Genomic DNA, 18,915 nt, shown 5'->3' with positions numbered 1-18,915 from the left:
CGCAGCTGGACCGGGTCCAGGTAGGATGAGTTACCGCCCTGACACGGACCCCGCCGGCCCCCGCGCGGCCCCGGCGGACCCTGGAGGAGCGATGCGACCTGGCAGAGGTCGAGTCGATTGGTCATGATCAGCACGCTTTAAAAGGAGGTATGGCACTGCATGGCGTTTTCACAGGGTTTTACTCATTTCATTTCGTTTTAGCCGACGTTTATAATGTTTGTCTTCTTCTCTGGATACTGTTCTTTCCAAATTGTTAATGTGATATGTCTATCATGACAGACTGTTTGAAAATATTTCTGTATTTTAATTGCGGTGCCAACAACTTCTTCCCTAAAGAGGCCAGATATTTCAGAGCTAACATACTACTAGAATGCTTGGCACTAGGAGGCGTGGCGCTCGCTAAGTGGCCCTGCTCCAGGCTCCGGGTGGCACAGCCAGGGCGTTGGCAATAAGACTACCACAGCGTCTCCAAACCTCTGCTGCAGACCAGCTGGGGGGCTTAAGGCAGGGGGTGGGGGCAGATGCCGTCCCGGGGCTATGCAAGAGCATCATTAGCCAGCGCGAGCGTCATCCGTCACCCCCCGCCACCCCCACTCCCACCCCCCGCACCCCCAGGACGACATCCACCACACCGTCGCCGTGCCCCGCACTCTCATCTGAATAATGAGTAGCGTATTAGACATGTCAAGTATAAATGCGTGACTGTGTGCTCAGTCCAACCACTACTGCGACAAGAACTACTACAGGCCCCTCAGGGTGGAAAAAAAGGACCTCTTCAACCACCTGCTTCCCTCAGCAAGAAGAAGTAATTGTACACCGTAGTGTGGTAGTAGGGTATTCTCTTAAAAAGGGAATCCTATGAAGGTCTGGGAAGTCTAACACCACACAGTAGTAGGTTAGAAGTTTTTGAATGGATACGAAAATTGTTATCATTAAACGATACCAACTGTTAAGCCATATCATAACTAAGAGATACTTCTGTTTTGAAGTATTTAAAATAGATTTTATTATGTCGAAGTCACTCAAGAATTGTTTGCAAAATTTATGAGCACAATCCTGATATCAAGAGCTGCCTATGAGGTTAAACTCTACGTGCACACCTCCTTCTTATCCCGCAATGCAATAAAGCTTAACACCGTAAGACACACTTACCGTTGACGTCCACCTCGACGGAGGCCACCATAGGACTCTCCAGGGCATCGTTGGTCGCCCTGCACTCGTACTTGGCGCCCAGGTCGCCCCGGGACAGCGTGAGCCGCACGGAGTTCCGGCCTGTGCCCGCGCCGTTGGTTCCGGGCTCCGTCGTGTAGTCACCTGGAGGAACACGGAAACAAGCGACAATAGTACAACGAGGCCAGCGCATCGTAAGAAAACGAAGAAAAAACAAAAAAACAATCAACCTTCGAAAAAAAAAAGACTCAAAATAAAAATCTCTTTAAAAATGAGCCTCGGACTCGGCGGTTGTAAAATTTCACTCCGCCTGCTTGGTCACTTCCTTGGCGTGGCGGCCGCCGCGGTGGCAGTGGTTGCACCGCGGCGGCCACGGCGTGCAGAGTTACGGCACTTTTCCTCGAGTTTTAGGGGAGTTTGGAGCCGCGAAAGTGGGACAGCCAGAGCGAGCGAGCGCCACCACACAGGAGCAGCTTTTCGCTTTATGACCGCAGTTCTCACGTTTTAATGTGAGGCCGAGAGGCGTGTACCACTCGCCCGCCCTCTCTCTCTCTTTCTCTGTCTCTCTTTGTCTCTCTTCCACACACTCGCCGTGCTAGTTTTCCCTATACCCCCTTTTCCTTCTGCTTACATCTTCATCACCCTCTCTGCCCCACAAACTCGGCTTGCCCCCCCCCCCCTAAATCTGCGGCCGCCCGCGCAACCGTTTCGTTCGCTCGCTCATTCATTCATTGGTGAGTAATGATCGCGGCGATTGCCAAAGTTGGCGAGCAGCAGGTTCGGCTCACCGCCGCAGGCCGCAGGTCAGGGAACATCTGCTCAGCCATTTACGCGGGCGCGCGGGGCTCGGCCGGCCCACCAGCAGGGCCAGCAGGGCCAGCAGGGCCAGCAGGGCCAGCAGGGCCAGCAGGGCCAGCAGGGCCTAGGAGCCACCGCCGCGCGCCGCGGTCATCCCCACCACCGGGCCCCCATAGACCCCCTTTACATCCTCCGGGGAAAAAGGACATGCCAAAGGCTAAATTTGGAATGGGTATTCTTGCAGAGCGGTCTACATGACACAACGGTGGGCGGTTAAATTTTTACACAGTCCCCGCAAGAGGGCAAAGAGACACCCCATTCCTCCTCTCTCTCCCACACATAGCAAGCATCCCGGGGGACGCCCGGGGGACGCTCGTTGTGTCGTTTTCCGGGGTTTTCTTTAAAATAATACTAAAACGATCAGAGAGATGGGCCGAGCTCGCGGGTGGGTCATACAAAGTCGTCCACAGTGTCCGCTCAGAATCGCCGTCAGTCGGGGTCAGGGTCACATCATCTCCTTCATAATGAGCGCACACTTGCCCGGGCCGGGACCGCGGGGATCTGCTCAGCCAATCACGAGCGAGCGGGTCGCTCGGGCGGCAGGCGTCGTGTGCTCAGCAGTGCTCAGCCAAAGAGTAACCGCAGCCGGCTGCCTGCTCTATAGACGGTGGGGTGGGCTGGCCGGGGGCCGGCCGGCCGGCCTAAGGCGCTTGTAAGGGCGAAATACGCAGTTTGAATACGCGCTATTACCTCCATATAACGACGGCTGGCTGGTCGGCTTAGGGCCCCCCGGGGGCGCGCGGGGGCCGGCCCTGGGGAAGGGCAGAGCGGCCGCGCTGCCCCCAGGAGAGGCGGAGCCGCCTAGCCCCGCAGCCGCCGCCCCCAGGCCACAGCCGACCACTCCGGAACGACTTTCGGGTTCGGGCGTACGGTACTCTTACTTTCCCACGACCATATTCCATATACTTGCGTAGCTGGTTCCGGATATGGCTTTACTTACACGAGTATTGAATTTTTACATTTAAAAAAAAAAAAATTTTTGGAGGGGCCCAGAGCGAATCAAGACTTAAAACTTTTTTTGACTTATTTCGATAAATTAATAAAATATTCGAAAATACTTTCAGAATTAGACAAGCGCGTTTTACTTTCGTTGAGTCCCTGTTCAGGTACGACAGACAGTCGGCCAGAAGGGCAATAAATAATGATGAAACGATGGTGGTTGAGTCGACATACCGCTGAGCTTCTGCGAGCCGTTGTACCACGCGACCGCGGGGATGGGCTTGCCGCCGCCGGACTCGCAGGTCAGCGCCAGGTCGTCCCCCTCGCTGAAGGGGCCGATCAGCGTCGAGTTCTGCAGCTCGGTGGACTCCCGAGTCACCTTCACGTACTGGGGCTTAACTGCAACAGAGAGAGCAAAAAACCAGGTGTTCAGTTCAGGGAATAAGAGGAAGGACACATCGCGCTGCAAGATGTTCTTAGTGAAACTCTGTTTAGAACCCTATCACATGTAGGCTCGTTTGATCGGGAATTTTACGCGGAATTCGATGGTGCTATCGGAAATTTAATCCGGGACCGCACTTATAAAATATTCTACGAAAACTATGCATCTTCATCTAGTGATCGATATGCGTCATTAAGCAATTTTTAGTGGATCTACTAGGACGTATAGGAATTATCATTGAGGTCCCCGAAGATACAAACAAACACACATGACCAATATTTTGAATTGCTCTTATTTTGCTTTCGCATTGCTGCGGTCGCACACTGTATAGGGTCACTCCGCCGTATACTTGTGACGGCTTTTCAAGTCGGGCTCTGGCAGCCGCCGCTGCCCGGCTGGCCATCCGCGCGCCGCCCGGTCTGCCACACCATGCCGGGGTGACAAGCTTCAACCGGACACAAAATTAATTGCCGCTGCCGTGCCCTGCAGTGCTCTCCGTGTGTACACTGTCACACTTCTTGTCTTTGTTTGCGCCGAGTCCACCCGGATGCCAGCGCAGCGACGGGCTCCTCTGCTGCTGCTCATCTCGGCCCCGCACTTCTATCCTCCTCCTCCCCAAGCAGGCAGCATGGCGATATGGCGCTAGCAGACGACGTCTAATGGCTGAGCAAGCGAGAGACACAGAGGGAGGGAGAGAGAGAGAGAGTGGGGCAAAGGCCTTTCCTTGGCTCGTGAGAAACGAAATGAAATGACAAGTCCGCAAACTTCTTTCTTGTAGTTTCCCCTCGTTTTCACATATATTTTTTTCGTGCTGTTATCCCTAGGGTCAACGAGTTTTAGAAACAAAACATCCGCGAGCGGCAAGCGTCTGCCGAGAGAATGTCAAATAACCGCACCGCGGACGCGATCATTCTTTATTATGAGTAATTATCCTCCCGGGATGCCCACACGAGTTTGGCCGATGTCTGCTTGTATTTTAATTTTTCGCCTTGTTCTCAATGCGCGTTGCTGACGCTATTCAGCGTTGAGGAGCGGGTAATGCAGCTGTTGGGCACGCGATGGACCGGGTGAGGCTGCACGATGCCAACAATAAGTGATTTCTCTCTCACTCCCTTCTCTCTCTCTCCCCCTTTCCACTCATATTTTCACCACCGTCTCACATTGCCCGCCATTACGTGGGCCATTCAGAGACCACCGATTAGTTCCAGATGCGTTATTAGTTGGAATGGCTTTTCTCGAGCTCTCTCCAATTTTAATTTTACAATACGCATGTGCAGATTAAAATGTTAACGATGAGGAATAAAATCATATTGATAGTAGCGCCCTACATCGCATTCGAATACCGTGATTTAAAAATGGTTCAGCACTGAACGTGTTAATTCCTGCAGCGTGTAAAATTTAGTCTGTTAATTTATTTTTATTTTTGCGGTGGACAAGGACCGGTCACTGCGCGTGCATGCGGGCGCGCGCGCCCCTCGAAGCGCGACGCGCGTTTCTGAAAGCGCTTTAAAACAATCCGCAGCTAGTTATGAGTGCGTAATTATTATGAATCTCAATGGGCGGGAGAGGGCGTGGCGTGGCGTGGCGTGGCGCGGCGGGGCGGGGCGGGGCAATTCATGTGAAAGGCGCGCGGGCAGCAGCTCCGAATGAAGCATCGGCCCCTCAGGGTGGAGAGGCCCTGGGGGTGAGAAGAATGGCAGGAATGAGAGAAAGGGAGCGAGGGAGAGAGGGACACAGAGAGGGAAGAGTGGCTGGGTGGCTGGGTGCAGGGACGGCGCGGCGTGCCAGCGCGCCAAGGTGCCAATTTCTTTTGCACAATTCATTTCTAAAAAATGAAAAAAAAGAAAAAAAAAGGGGTTCTGTCCACCAGAAAAATAAAGATTAAAGGATTTCACTGGGAATTTTTGCGTAAACTGCAGCCGTGGCGCACCAAACAACAACTCGACCAAACGTTTCGGCATTCTGGCCTTGTCCTTCATGAATCGTTCATGGCGACATATGAGGTGGTCATTACGCAATAATGGGGGCGGAGATTAACCAGTTTACGGGGCCGTGGGTGGACCGGGCTGGACGCGGGCAGGAGGGAGGGGGAGGGGGAGGGGGAGGCAGCCAGGTACGAAGGGATTGATGGATGGGCAGTTGGGAGTGCTCAAAAGATAGATGGCGCAAGAGGACTGCCGGGGAGGAGAGGGGGAGAGGGTACCTCATGTGTGTGTGAAGGAGAAATGGAAGGGGGGGGGGGGATGTACGGACGGAAGGACTCTGCAGGCATGGCCAGAGTTGGGGCGGTGGCGACGACGACGGTGATGTGAGGAAGGAGAAGGGGGAAGAAAAGGCCGAGTGTGTGGGAGGGAGATACTATGATGGTCGCGAGCGTGCAGTGCCAAAGAGGGAGAGAGAGAGAGCGAGAGAGAAAATCATGGCGAGTAAGAAGGTGAAAGGGGAGACGGATGGCGACAACAACAACCGCCGCGCGTTACATCTCTAACATTATCGCGTGCCTCGGCCCGCGCTCCTGTCCCCCGCGCGCACTCCGCCCACCATGCACAGCGATGGATTTATGTCCTCCTCCAGCGCCTGCCTTCAACTTTCACCCCGTCTTTTTATTTATTTTTTTTCTCCCACGCAGTGCTGTTACCCCTCCGTCCTCTCCCCTAACCCATTTCATTCGCCCACACACACACACACGCGCGCGCGCGCGAGTGGCGCTGGCCGCACCTCGGGCTGAAGGTGGTGCGAGTATAGAGGGAGGCGAGCGAGCAAGAGCGGGGTGGGCAGCGGCAGGGAGTGCACAACAGCGCCTCCAGCTTTGGCATCCAAATGCAGTAAAAGCAGGCATTTCTACATTGCGGAGCCCGTGCGCTTGTTAAACGTATCCCGGCGAATGAGGAAATGTCGTAACTCGTAACCGTCTTATTTCACCTCTCTCTCTCTCTCTCTCTCTCTCTCTCTCTCTCTCCCTCCTCCCTCCCTTTCTCCCCTCCTTTCCTCTCGGCTCTAGTTATATAGGATGCGACCGGCAGCCACCCAGCATCCAAGCCAGGCACGTCCTATGAGGGACGTGCCAAGTGCAACTGCTCCATGCAGGATTTGCTGCCATGCTCTAACCCCCGTTACCCCCTCACAATAAACGGTATTTGCTGTCGCCTATCTCGGGTAACGACACCTGAAATTCATTCACCTCGAAAGACGTGGGCGCTTAGCTCAACGACGTTGGACGGCCGCGGACGCTGTGACCGGCGATTGCGAGGTTAACAACCCTCCCGCTGGAAAGCTGCCCGATTTGGCCCCAAGACAAAAGAAGCCCCCCTCCATTTTATCTCTTCCGACTCCATGGCACAAACCATCTCTTTTTAAATCCGCGGGTTTTCCGAGATTAGATACCCTTCTTTTTAGATCACCCTTCTGCTTTTAAAAAGCTTCGAAGCGCGCGAAACCGGAAGGAGTCGTTTGTCTCATGGGGGAAACATTTCTAATGTGAACGTCCAAGGTCAAGTTAGATTGTGAGTTTGTAAAAATACGCCATAACTTTGAGTGCAATTAATCTGCAAGTACCGAGACAATCCATGACGCAAGGATGATGATCCTCGCGTCGCAACGAATCATCCTCTGACTTCTCCGCTGTTTCCCCAAAAAAGCAGTGCAGCGCTGCGGCAGACCGGACGCAGGACGCAATGGTAATGAATTTGAGATCAAGAACTTCCTTCCCAACAAACAAGCCCAGGGGCCCAGCCCAGGCGTAACAGGCGATTTACATGGCGCTGCATTAACAAATCAGCAAAAGGAGGGAGGAATGAATGCATACATATTCAAGCGGAAAAGAAAATGAATTCCGGGCGTGACAGCGGGAGAGACGTCTTCGCGGCGGGGAACGCAGGGTAAAGGAAAGTTGAGCATGCACTTATTTTTGCCCTGTTACAGAGCATTTTTTTCTCAAAAGAAGGAAAAAAAACAATAATATCAGAATACGTAATTATTGTTTTCTTTAAAAAAAAAGGGGAGGGCGGTATGTAGATTTTGGCAGCATACAGCATCAATCTCGAAATTATCCGTCCTAAATTGATCGCGGGGATCACCATAATGAAGAAAGTTGCGTTACAAACACGCTGAGCTGTGCCAGGTCTTCTTTCCACTCTAAGCAGTTTCCGCCAGAGGCAGCTGGCTTTTCTGCGTTGGCGCTGCCCAGCCCATCAAACTGGTTTACAGCAAGCTGATCGCTACAAGGGCTGGTTGTCTTTCCCGTGCCGCTCATCTTTACGAGCGCACACTCGGCCAGTCTGCGTCCGAACGGTTCTCTCACCGGGCCCTCTCGCAACCCCTACGCCGTATGACGATGGGCAGGGAGGGCCCATTCGGAAGCGTCCCGTCGTCATCACACAACTTCATGCATCGCCAGCAGACAACGTAGCACCTGGCCAGCAGTAAAGGAATCAGCGAAGAGAGAAGAGCGAGAGAGCGCGACAGGGAGAGAGAGGCTGACGGGGAGAGTGAGGGTGTGGGCTACGAAGCAGTTCAGCCGCGCTCAGCACGCTCACCGCCTCCTGACGCATTTATTAAATGGTTTTGTAAAATTACTCTCTGCCAAAAACGTGTGGCACGACCGAGGAGGCGCGGCAAAAGGAGACATGTGTCATAGCTTTCATCAGCCTGCCGCACGAGATGAGGCGGGTTGGGGGAAGAAACGGGCAAGGTTTATTTTATTGCCGACGGAAAATTAAGAAACGATCCCCTCAGGCAAAATGAGGGGGAGAAGAAATAAGGCACAGAGTGACAGCGGGATGTGGTAAGAGCTCCGTAGTGGAGGCCCCACCGGTGACAGGCCGAGCGGGAGTGGTGAGAACTCCATTCCCTTTTTTAAAAATCCGTTTTAAAAATGGGATGTAATATATGCATAAAAAGTAAGGAAGACGGCATTGTGAGGGAAAAGGTAAAAGCGGAAGCGAGGGGGCGAGAAAATGACTGCGTTACGGGGCCCAAATGGAGTGAGTAACGTGCTTAACAGACTGGTGCTTCCTAAAGTAAGAGCCTGTCAGTCGCATATCAAGTTGAAATAAAGCCGTTTTAGTCGGCACCAAAATAAAGTAACGCCAGTAATTCCCGTGGAGAACGTGCCCGAGAAAGAGTATTGAGAGAGACAGAGAGAGAGAGATACACAGAGAGAGAGATACCGAGATAATGGAGACGAGAGAGACGAGCAAAGAGCGCATCAGAGCGGAGTGCTCAGCAAAGCCACATGTAAGTCGGGTGGTCCAGATTCCGCAAACACCACCCCCGTCTCAGGAGGGACACAGGCTTCCTCCGCCCTCTGGGATTTAAAACTAGACGAGCTCATCTCTGATTTGGCGTGTCTGGTTGCACCAGAGAATGGCGCCGCGGCGCTCCACGCACCACCCTCCTCGGCGCGACCCGGCGCGAGGCTCGCCGCAGCAGCACTTTCTGTTTCACTCAGCGATCACTAGTTTGCGTCACTTGATAGCGTCATGGGGGCGTGTGTACGCTGCGGTTCCAACGTCCCCGGGGAGGCGGAGAGTGGGGGAGGGTACGAGGGAACAACAAGGGGATGGTCCCCGAAGACCTCACCGCCGTCCCCGCCATCGCGCGTAATATTCATCTCCTCCTCTATCAAGCCGTCGTCGCCCGTACGGACCGGCGGCCCCGCGGCGCTCGCTCCAGGTGCATTTACGCGTCGCCCCCTGGCTGGCTGCTGGCGCAGAGCTTGGCACCAGTTCGGCCATCACGTCCCGCGCGCCGCCTGCCCTTCGGCTCCCGCGCGCGGCGTTCAGCCTTTTTGTTGCACGGTTGATATCTCTGAGCGAAGCTATTTTTCGCCCGCGGGCCGACGTCTGCGCTTTCCTTCAGCGGCAGCAGGGCGGCGGCCGAGGCGGAGGCGGCTGGGAGGGAAATGACTATCGTCCGTCAGCCAGCTCCGGTAAGCGTTGCTCCCCTTCCCCCATTTCTACCCCCCAACCACCACCGCCTCCCCCCGTCGTCACCCTTTTACTTTTTCCACCACTCTCCTTTTGCTTCATCAGGGCCACATCATCCCCACCCCCAACTCCTCGCGCACTACCATAGTTTGTAGTGCACCCCATCGCATGCGCTGCAGCCACCCTAAGCCCGCTCTCAGCAATAGTTTACCTCGAGCAGCTCACCGCCACTCTTAGCCTGCTCAGCAATACTTTGACACTGACAGTAAATTTATGATATCCCAGGCGTCTTATTAATATTATACGAAGAAATTGAAAAATACCAATATACTTATATAGATGAACAAAATCAAAATCCTACACCTCGGTATCCTTTGCTTTTCTGTATACGACTCATTGAAAGTCCTGCAGTAGCAAGCATCAACATTTAAAGGGGGAAAAATACACGTTAAATCAATTTCCTTTTACAGAAAAGGACGCGAAGACATCTCGCAATCCTTATCAGTATAGGGACTGCAGAAGACCTATAATTCGAGGATACACAATCAGCCTTTTTCTGCGATGGTTTAACCCGATCTGCTCGCAGCATGGCCCGCGTCCTCGTGTATGCATGTGTGCGAGTCTCAATAATAACAAGTGGAACAGCGCGGGCCATAATATGATTCCTGATTAGGGGAAAGCGTCCCAAGCGTCCTGCAATCCTGCAATGCAATGTTTGTCATTACCCCGCGGAGGGGGAGGAGAGGCATGTCGTGGTGCACAGCTGCCCTCATTACATCCTTGGAGGGAGTTTATCATGGCGATGGATGGCCGTCAGCTTGTCCAACCCCTTCCTCCTCTAGCCTTGCTGCGCCTGCAGGCACGGCTGTCCCCGTTTGGGGAATCTTCCCCGCACGAGGTAAGTGGAGCACCGCCTGGTGCTCATAACACACACTACATACCTAGTCGTCCCCCTCTACTACTATCTCCTTCTACCTTACTCGCAAAACATTTTCCGCCCCTCTTTTTAGACAGTCCCTTGTGGTCTGTCTCTACCCGAAGGTAAAAGTTTCCCGTTTTGATAAATATTGCCGGTTCTCGTTATCCAGTTTTGATAAAGATTGCCGATTGACGTTCAAGTTCCAGTTTTTTTTACACGTGTAGCAGTAGCCAGTTTATATGTTTTAATCCCCCCCCCTCAAAAGAAAACAAAATTCAAGTCGGCGAAAATATTCACAATGAATACGTAATCGAACAACTTCACAAATGAAAAAGTCACACAATTACATTAGATAAAGTACACGTGCAACTTTTTGACTACATACATATAGTGCATGCAAAGTAAGCTTGAACGCACAGAACAGTAGTTATTTGAAAAACAATAATACCTCATGGTTTCGTCGTGTTTTGCTTTTCTATCGCTGCTCTCCGTTTGTGTCATCTTCGACACTTGACAATAGGCGCCTCCCTGTTCTCTCGCCCACTCGAGTCCCAAGGTGTTGTTGCGTCGCTCCCTCGCAGGTCGACCAGCCGAGGCGCGCCCCGCAGGGGGGCAGGAGGGGAAGAGGCTTTCCCATTAGCAGGTCACAATGTTGTGTGAGTGTGTGTGTGTGCGCAAGCGGGCGTCCTGTATCCTACATTATTCTCCAGGATGCTGCGAGTCACCGGGGCCTGATGCTTCCAGGAGGGAGACACGACCCGCGGGTGAAAAGGGAGCGACGGGTCTTTGTCAGGACCGGCGAACAAGTCATTGGCTGCGGGGGGCTTCCCCGCGCCAGCAGCCAATTCCGGAAAAAGGCACCTTTCTTTTTTTCCCACTCTCCTTTCTCTTCCCTCACGCCCTCCCCTCTCTCTCTCTCTCTCTCTCTCTCTCTCCGCCCACGACCAGTCAACGCCAAGCTCCATTGCGCCCTTACTTCCGTACCTACAAGCAGCGCCCGCTCGCCAGCCCGGTCCGCTTCTCTGCCCCGCACACTTGCTCCTTGGTCGCCTCGCCCTCTCTCTCGCCCTCTCTCTCTCCCTCTCCCTCGCCCTCTCCCTCCCTCTCACTAATGCCTCCCTTCTCCCGGGGTTTGTTCCCATTCATTTGCAGCCCCTGCTTGCCACGCTCAGGCCTTCATTTTGAAATGTGGCTCAAGTGTGCCGCGCGCTGCTGTCCACGTCACGAGCGCGTGAGACCCACAGTAAAGTACGACTATTCACTGATCGAATTACCACGGTGAGGGTCTTTCACAGGCCTAAGTAGAAAAATCTTTAAAAAAACAACATAGAGCCGAGCAAAAATAAACGCCTGCGTTTTTCTTTATAAAGATGAGTTGATGACTAGTTTGACGGTTTTGCTGAAGTAGATGACCTTCCGCACCAACACAGAAGATTGTAAAACTAAATTTTGACGAAAAATGAGAATGTTATGGTCCAAAAGTTTTACAATCACGTCATCTTAGATTTTTTGTAGCTCCTTTTTATGTAAACCGACAAAAAATCCGCGAAAGCATGGTTGTAAGAACATTAACCATAGTATCATTTCACACTTTGAACGCCAGCATGAAAAAGTGAGCAAAAGCGAAGAGAAATCCAGTCTCGCAATTCCTTCGCAAAGTGTATAATGCGCAAAGCGGGCCCAAGCAGGGTACAGGAGGCGAAAATTAGCGTGAGGTGCTGGTCAGCTCAGGCTGAGCTCAGTGCCGCTGTGCGTGACTGTCGAGAGCTTTACTCCGGGTGAGGGAACAATGGCGGGTGACGAACGAGTACGGGCCTAGAGAGGAGGATGGGGGAAACGTGGGATGAAAAGGGGGAGAGGCGAAAGCGGGAGAAACGGAGAGAAAGAGAGGGAGAGGGGAGGAGAAGGGAGATAGAGGAAGGGAGAGAGAGGGGGAGGAGAAAGAGATAGAGGAAGGGAGAGAGAGGGATAGAAAAGGATAGAGAGGGAGAGAGACAGAGATAGAAGGATAGAGAGGGATAGAAAGGGAGAGGGACGGAGGGAGAGGGAGAGGGAGAAATGGAGAGAGGGAGAGAGATGAAAGAGATAGGGACAGAGAGAGAGGGAGGGATAGAGAAAGAGAAAGGGAGAGAAGAAATCTGTGGCCGCGACGCGGTGGGCGGCGGCTGGCGAGTCATCAAAATATAGTCAGGTCAGACGGGGCGTGCTGCTGGGGCCCCCGGGGCGGCGGCCGCGACCCCCAGGAGATACAAGTGGGGCAATATTTCGTGTCGGCCGGGAGGGGGAGGGGGGCACGGGGGCCGCGTCGGGAGCGTGCGGACGCATCGCAATAACAAAAGAAGACGGATGCGCGCGGATGGAGGGGTTTTACAAATGCAGCGTGCAGCGAGAGTCTCCGCGCTGGAAGCGGTGTGGGGAAAGGGGTAGAGCAGAGGACGGTGGCGGTCGTGGAGGTGGGTGGGGGTTCCTACAGAGCCGCAGGGGAGTGAGAGAGACTGCGGGCGAGGGTGAGTCGTCGTGCACACGAAAACTCGAAAAGTTATGCATTATGTGGCTGGTTGATTGGCTTATACGCTCTCCTCATTTTTATTTCCATGTATGGACACGAGAGTTATTTTCATACCCCTCGGCTCTTCTCGCTTTCCATGGGGGTTACAGCCGAAAATTCCTTTAGTTAGTTTATTAGTCTAACAGTACAGTAATATATGCAGGACTGGAGGGTACGCTAGGCCGAAGCGCTTTTTCAATGAAAATCACGCGGGCATTATTTCAGCACATATATAGCCAGCCAGGCTGGCGAACAGAGGGATGTTGGGGAGGGGGGGGGGGGGTGAATATTCACGAGCGCGGGGCTCTTATTACATCACGGATTGCCGAGGAAAATGTCCTGTAAAGTGGATGAGATGGAGTAACGAGCGTGCGGCCGCCGCGCCCATGCACGGTGACAGAACGACGCCCATCCGTCTCAGCGCGGAGTGGCGCGGCGTGGTGGCGCCACATCTAATTGGCCGAGGGTGAGAGAAAGAAAGCGTGAGCGAGAGAGAGAGAGGGAGAGGGAGAGAAAGAGAGAAGGCAGGAAGATTGAGAGCATTGCACACCGGGCGCCAAACATGAGGCGATGAAGGCCCACCTCCTGTACCCGCATACCCTCGTCACTCATCATTCAGGTTTTTCGACAATGGAGTTCTGAGTTTGAAATTTAAAAAAAAAATCGTTAAAAAGGGAGAGATGGTGGAACAACACTGTGCTGTGCTGAGCACCATTTTCCTTGCACAAAGGAGAACTATTTTCTAAAGATGTACTCACTCATGGTGGTGAGGTTGATGAACTGCACGACGGCGCAGCCGTCCTTCACCTCGTTGTACGTGATCTCGCACTTGTACGTCGCTTCGTCCACCACCGCCAGGTTCTTGATGTTCAGGTGCATCTGCGTCGCGTTGGGCGTGTAGTGCAGCTCCGCCCTGGAAAAATCAAATTAGGAAGAAATTAATGGAGTGAGCGAAAAAAACAAACATAAACTAAAACAAACGCGCAGACAACGTTGCGCCTCGGGATTTTTGTGAATGCAGTGGAACTTTAAAAGGCGTCACTAAGTGGAGCGCAGTTTGTAGATGAGGGTGCAAGAGGAAACCGGTGTTCCACGCGAGGGGCGCGAGGCCGACCACAGCAGGTCGGCGTCGCAAATAGTGTGCAATTACCCTCTCCCACCGTCCCCGGGCCACCCCCGCCAGCCCCCTCCGCACAACAGCTCATTCTCAACGCCTGCTTTTAACAGTATAATTAAAACGTGTGCAACAGCAGCAGCAGCAGCCCCACGCCGATGCAAGCTCCACAAATTGTCTCTTTAACAAGTGGCAGCGATTTAGCAGGAAGGCCGCCCCCAGCTTTCTCTCTCTCTCTCTCTCGCTCCCCTACCCCTCCCAATTCCCCCCACCCCACCCCGACTGCACCCACACGGGGGGCCTAACAGACGATTAACATCGAACAGCTTTAGGCGAAAGTGGAACAGCGCTAAGGATCGTCCCGGAGTGGCTCCGGTTGGTCGATATTACCGGCCAGACAGTCCGAGAGAGACGGCACTCCGAGCGGAGTGGTCAGTTGGAAATACTCAGCTGACGGCTACCTGATATATTGAGCCGCGGGTTCGTGTGAATCTTAGAGGTCCAGTGTGGAAGGATGACACTAGTATTCCTGACAGTTATATATACAAGATTTATTGGTTACTTACAGTGGTGGTTGTAGCAATGATGCACAGTGGTAGGTAGCACTCGAGTTATACAGGTGAACGTTAGTGACACACATGATCACTTAGGACTTGACGATGGTCTTGGGTCTAACTAGTGGCCGAGCCAGGGGCCGCGTATCGATGGTCTGACCCTGATCTGCTTGTCGATGGACTGACTGACTCTCTGAGGGGGTCCTACCGTTATATAGGCTCGGACTCTGGGTGGGGGCGCCCTGTTCAGGCGAGGGGCTGCAGCCCCGAGCCGGACACAGCTGGGCACACCCGGTGCCGATTCGGTGCTCTTTGAGTCATAGCCGCGAGGCTCCATGACCGGGTGTCTCTACTCACACCGTGTGTGTCCAGTCAGCGCGGAGCGCTGCGAGAGGGAATCGCGTCTTACGTCTGTGTGAAGGGAGCGCGTCCTGTGCGCGAGGCGCGTACAATAATATACAAGCCCTAACGTCGCCGGAGCTTATGCACGGTCGTCCTCGACCGACAATTACTAAAAGACTAAAGACTTTAAAGGGCCGCAGAATTTACAAAAATGAAAACTATACGAGTTTGATCCAAGACCATAGCCTTACAAAGTACCTCTAATCGACTAAAAATAAAGTTTTAACCTTTTCAATGCAAATACAATACAGTACCATGCAATAACAAGGCGGGAACGTACCGTGTTCCCTTTCTTATTTTGATACACTATAGAGAAACATAGGATGCACTGTTACTTTCCTTAAAGTAATACACAAACTTTTTATAACGATGCAAGGTGGTAACTTGACTCAATTTAGTCTCACCTAGAATAAATTTCACCGTTCACTATGCATAATGCATTATACAATTTCAAACTTTAAAGAACATTTCCAAGACTGATGCAATTTACATGTACACAAAAGTAAGTATTACTGAACACTCGAAGTATTCAAGCATGACCATGGTGTACAACACATTTTTCTTTATCATAGGCGCAGTCTGCTTTTAAATACAATTTCTGAAAGTGAAACTTAAGAATAGCGCAACAACAATGAAACCTGTAAAAAAAGAAATATTAAGTATTTTCAATGGTTACGACACAAACGCTTGTCCACAGACGAATAATACCGAGAGGTCTTACGAAACAAGTTAAGAAAGACAGTCAGAATTTACAACAGCAAACGGCTGACGAGCGTCAGCAGATCACACGACACGCACTCAAGTCCCAGTCACACGCAACACCTGCTCATCACAGTATAGTTTTAGGGCACTGCTTTCTCAAGGTGCTCAGCAGGTGAAGTCCCTTCCGCACTAAGCGCGCGAAACGCACACCCTGGTTGTTGTCCAATTTGTTGTCCAAGTTGTTGTTGGTTAGCGGCGGGTGTGGACGTGGTACACTGGTGGGCCAGTAGGGCGCACCCAGTGCACCGCACAGCTGATGCATCAATGCGGGGTCGGCCACAGCCGGTCAGTGACCCCTTTGGATTGGGCCCCTTGCTGTTGTTGCTGTTTACTTGAAGGGCTGGGGTCAGGACCATGTGAGAGTAGGTTAGCCGAGGGATAAATAGCTTCCTCGAGGCCAGCAGTGTGTGGCATCAGCTAATCGGCTGCCTCTCCGTTGGAGTGGTCCATGGGGTGCGTGGCGCAGGTGGTGCAGGTGCTGAGCGGACATGGGACGGCGGCCGGTGACTCTGCCGCTGTCCTGCTCAAAGCGATGGGTGCCTCGAATCGGATTGCGTGTGTGGCGGCGTCGTGCCGCGCCATGAAAACAAAGCATGAAAAAGAAATGGTTATTTATCATTGCGCTAAACGTACATAGAAAAAAAAGTGTTTTTTTTTGGAGGGGGGGGCAATTCTGCGCCTGCATTTATACAACAGAAAAGGGGGGCCTTAATACCTAATTTGAACCATGGTCGTACCTGTGTTCAATCAAAAATCTTGGTATTCGCCGAGTAGATGCTATCGGTGCATCTTGCTGAGGCTGGGTATGGCGTCCACGGAGGTAAGGGTGACGCAGAGTGACTCGCACGGGGGCATCATCAGTATCTGCTTGATGTCGGTGCCGCCTGTATCGAAGCGCATCGCCTCGTCGGTGTCGGATGTGGGCTCGGTCTCGAGCCCGAAGGTACAAGTGTAGAGCGTTGAAGAAAGCGGATGGTCTCCTCAGGTTCTGCCACAGCCTGAGTAGTTCTGCTGCTCGAGCCAGGTCCTTGCCCTTCGTATGAGGTTCTCCTGCACACACCATTTTGAAGTGCAGATGCTGATGCGATTGATGTGAAATTGAAGATGGTTTATTATAGGCAACAAGGGTGCCTCAAAATTTCTATCTTTTTTTTTTGTGAGATTATTCTGTGTGCTCAACAAACAAATATTTTAGGCACATTTTTTTTTGCCTTACTAGCGTTAAACAGACAACGCACACATGTGCAAGAATTTAGTTTTACTTTAAGATTTGTCAAAACAAAGAAAGTATGCGACAGGTTGTTATTAATAGGAAAAGCACTCACCATTAATAACGCGTATTAATGTTGGGTTAACAAGCGAGGATTTCGCGGGGATGGCCGCGGAAAGGTGCCGGACTCACAACGCTGAGCGGTCAATTGAGTTCAACACCTTAGATCCGGGCCGAATACGAACTCATGCAAACGTAAAACACAAACATGCGACGACGTAAATTCCCATTTTCTGAGCTGGAGGAACACGACATGTTGTCTGTCCAAGCCGGAAAGCACAACTGGTGGTGGATCTAAGACTGAGATCCACGAGGGCGCACGGTTTGCGCTGTTAATGTGTTATTTTCGTTCATAGTGGCCTGCTCGTATGCACTGAGGCTGGCTGCTTGTAGCGGTGGGTGGGGCAGGTCGTTTCGTGGCCACGGCCGCTTCGCACTGGTCGCCCACCAATGGTTAGCTCATGTAGGCCTGCTTGGCGCCTGTCCGCTTGTTTCATGACATTTTCTTGCAAAATTAATTGTGTTAAATTCATGGGTTAGGAAGCGCATGTTAAGTGTTGTTGGTTAAAACAAAACAGCAATTTAGCATAGAGCTTGTTTTGCGCAAATATGTGCGCTGAACGTTGCCGTCACTACACGCTTGCTGAGGTAGCTGTATCTGCAACAATAATAAGCAACTTTTTGGTTGCGATTAGTGAGAGGCAAGTAACTTAAAATATATGATTAACGATATTTAATTAACAAGTAAGAATGCAACTATCGTGTTCAGGCCATGCGCCTGGGAGAGGGGGATAGGAGGAGGTCAGGGCTGATCACAGCAGCTGAGATTTGTTATGCTGTACCGTTACAGCGTCAAACAAAGCCGTATGGCCGATGTAGGGAAAGGGGCAAACACGACCATTACTCTGGTCACTTGCCTTGAGGATAGCCCGTCCAAAAAAAAGGAAGGGGGGGGGCCTCGCCGGGGCTTAGCTACTGCAAGCCCGGCGCTTGCCGTTTACGGCAAAATTTTCCGTTAGGAAAAAAAAGGAGGGGGGGGGGCTCGCCGGGGCTTAGCTACTGTAAGCCCGGCGTTTAATATTTAGTTGCTAGTTTCCGTGTTTTGGAATCGAATTCGTTTCCGGTTTGTGGCGCACAGATACCTTATTCATTTGCAATGTGTTTGTACGCTTGGCGTTGAAGCTGTGTTTCTGGTGCTTTCGCGAGAGCGTTAATATTACTTCCTGCCCACTGGGCATACCTGAAGGTGGGTGACTCATGTTTGTGGTGGTGCCATGTCCTTTAGAAGACACCATGAGAACTGCCCTTCGGAGTAAAAGAGTGAAAGCCACATAATAAAGTAAGTAGGTAATAATCCAATGACCCGCTTTCGTTGTGCTGGCTTCCGGTAGTTTGGAAGGGTTGTGCCAGCCCATTAACATCAATTGAATTGACAATGCCCAAAACGTAAAATAAAATTGTGTGAGAGCATATACTAACTTCTCAATACCTTTACTGAATATTTTAATCAAGACATATTTCCTGCAAGCCTTTGTAATATTGGGCGGATATTGTATATCCATTGTCCTTTCCATTAAGATATATTTTTTCTTATTTGCGGGTAGCTTCTTGAGGATACTCTGGCCCTTAAGGTGGGCTTCACAGTTAACGTACTGGTCGTGGAGAGGGACCGTGTCCTTTCTCTTGCGTGTGGTGATCGGGACCAGCTGCTGCGCTGGTAGTGGAAGGGGCCGAGGCAGTTGCGCCTCGGCCGGCTCGTGTGAGCGGCCAGTCAGCCTACTGTTTGCTGAGCCGGTGAGAGGGTGGGGGCCCGTGACGGGAGCTGGCAAGCTGTCTGGTGTGGCGTAGCCCGCCGACGCGTCTTGCAGTGCGAGTTTCTCATCCTCTGCCTGCTGCGGCGGGGGTGGGGGAGGGGAAAGAGGTGGGGTAGGAGGGGTAGGGGGCGACCGGGCTCTATCGCATTCGACGATACAGGTGCGCTTACTGCGCGGGCTGTAGCGTTTGACATGG

At 52.2% G+C, this 18,915-nt stretch overlaps 1 protein-coding gene across 1 annotated transcript in view; it reads right to left on the bottom strand.

Moving 5' to 3' along the window:
• Positions 1 to 18,915, bottom strand: part of LOC113215360 (hemicentin-1) — a 479,462-nt gene that overhangs the window by 83,206 nt on the left and 377,341 nt on the right. The window contains exons 4-6 of the mRNA XM_052273338.1: positions 13,562 to 13,716; positions 3,202 to 3,366; positions 1,153 to 1,314 (exon numbers count right to left, since the gene is read on the bottom strand). Coding sequence (XP_052129298.1) covers positions 1,153 to 1,314; positions 3,202 to 3,366; positions 13,562 to 13,716 — 482 coding nt within the window. The remainder of the gene's footprint in view (positions 1 to 1,152; positions 1,315 to 3,201; positions 3,367 to 13,561; positions 13,717 to 18,915) is intronic.

Source organism: Frankliniella occidentalis, unplaced genomic scaffold, assembly GCF_000697945.3.
Source record: "Frankliniella occidentalis isolate FOCC.00 unplaced genomic scaffold, Focc_3.1 Scaffold7, whole genome shotgun sequence".
Taxonomy (NCBI): Eukaryota; Metazoa; Arthropoda; class Insecta; order Thysanoptera; family Thripidae; genus Frankliniella; species Frankliniella occidentalis.
The sequence above is the reverse complement of the archived record's forward strand: the minus strand, read 5'-3'. Positions and strand labels throughout refer to the sequence as shown.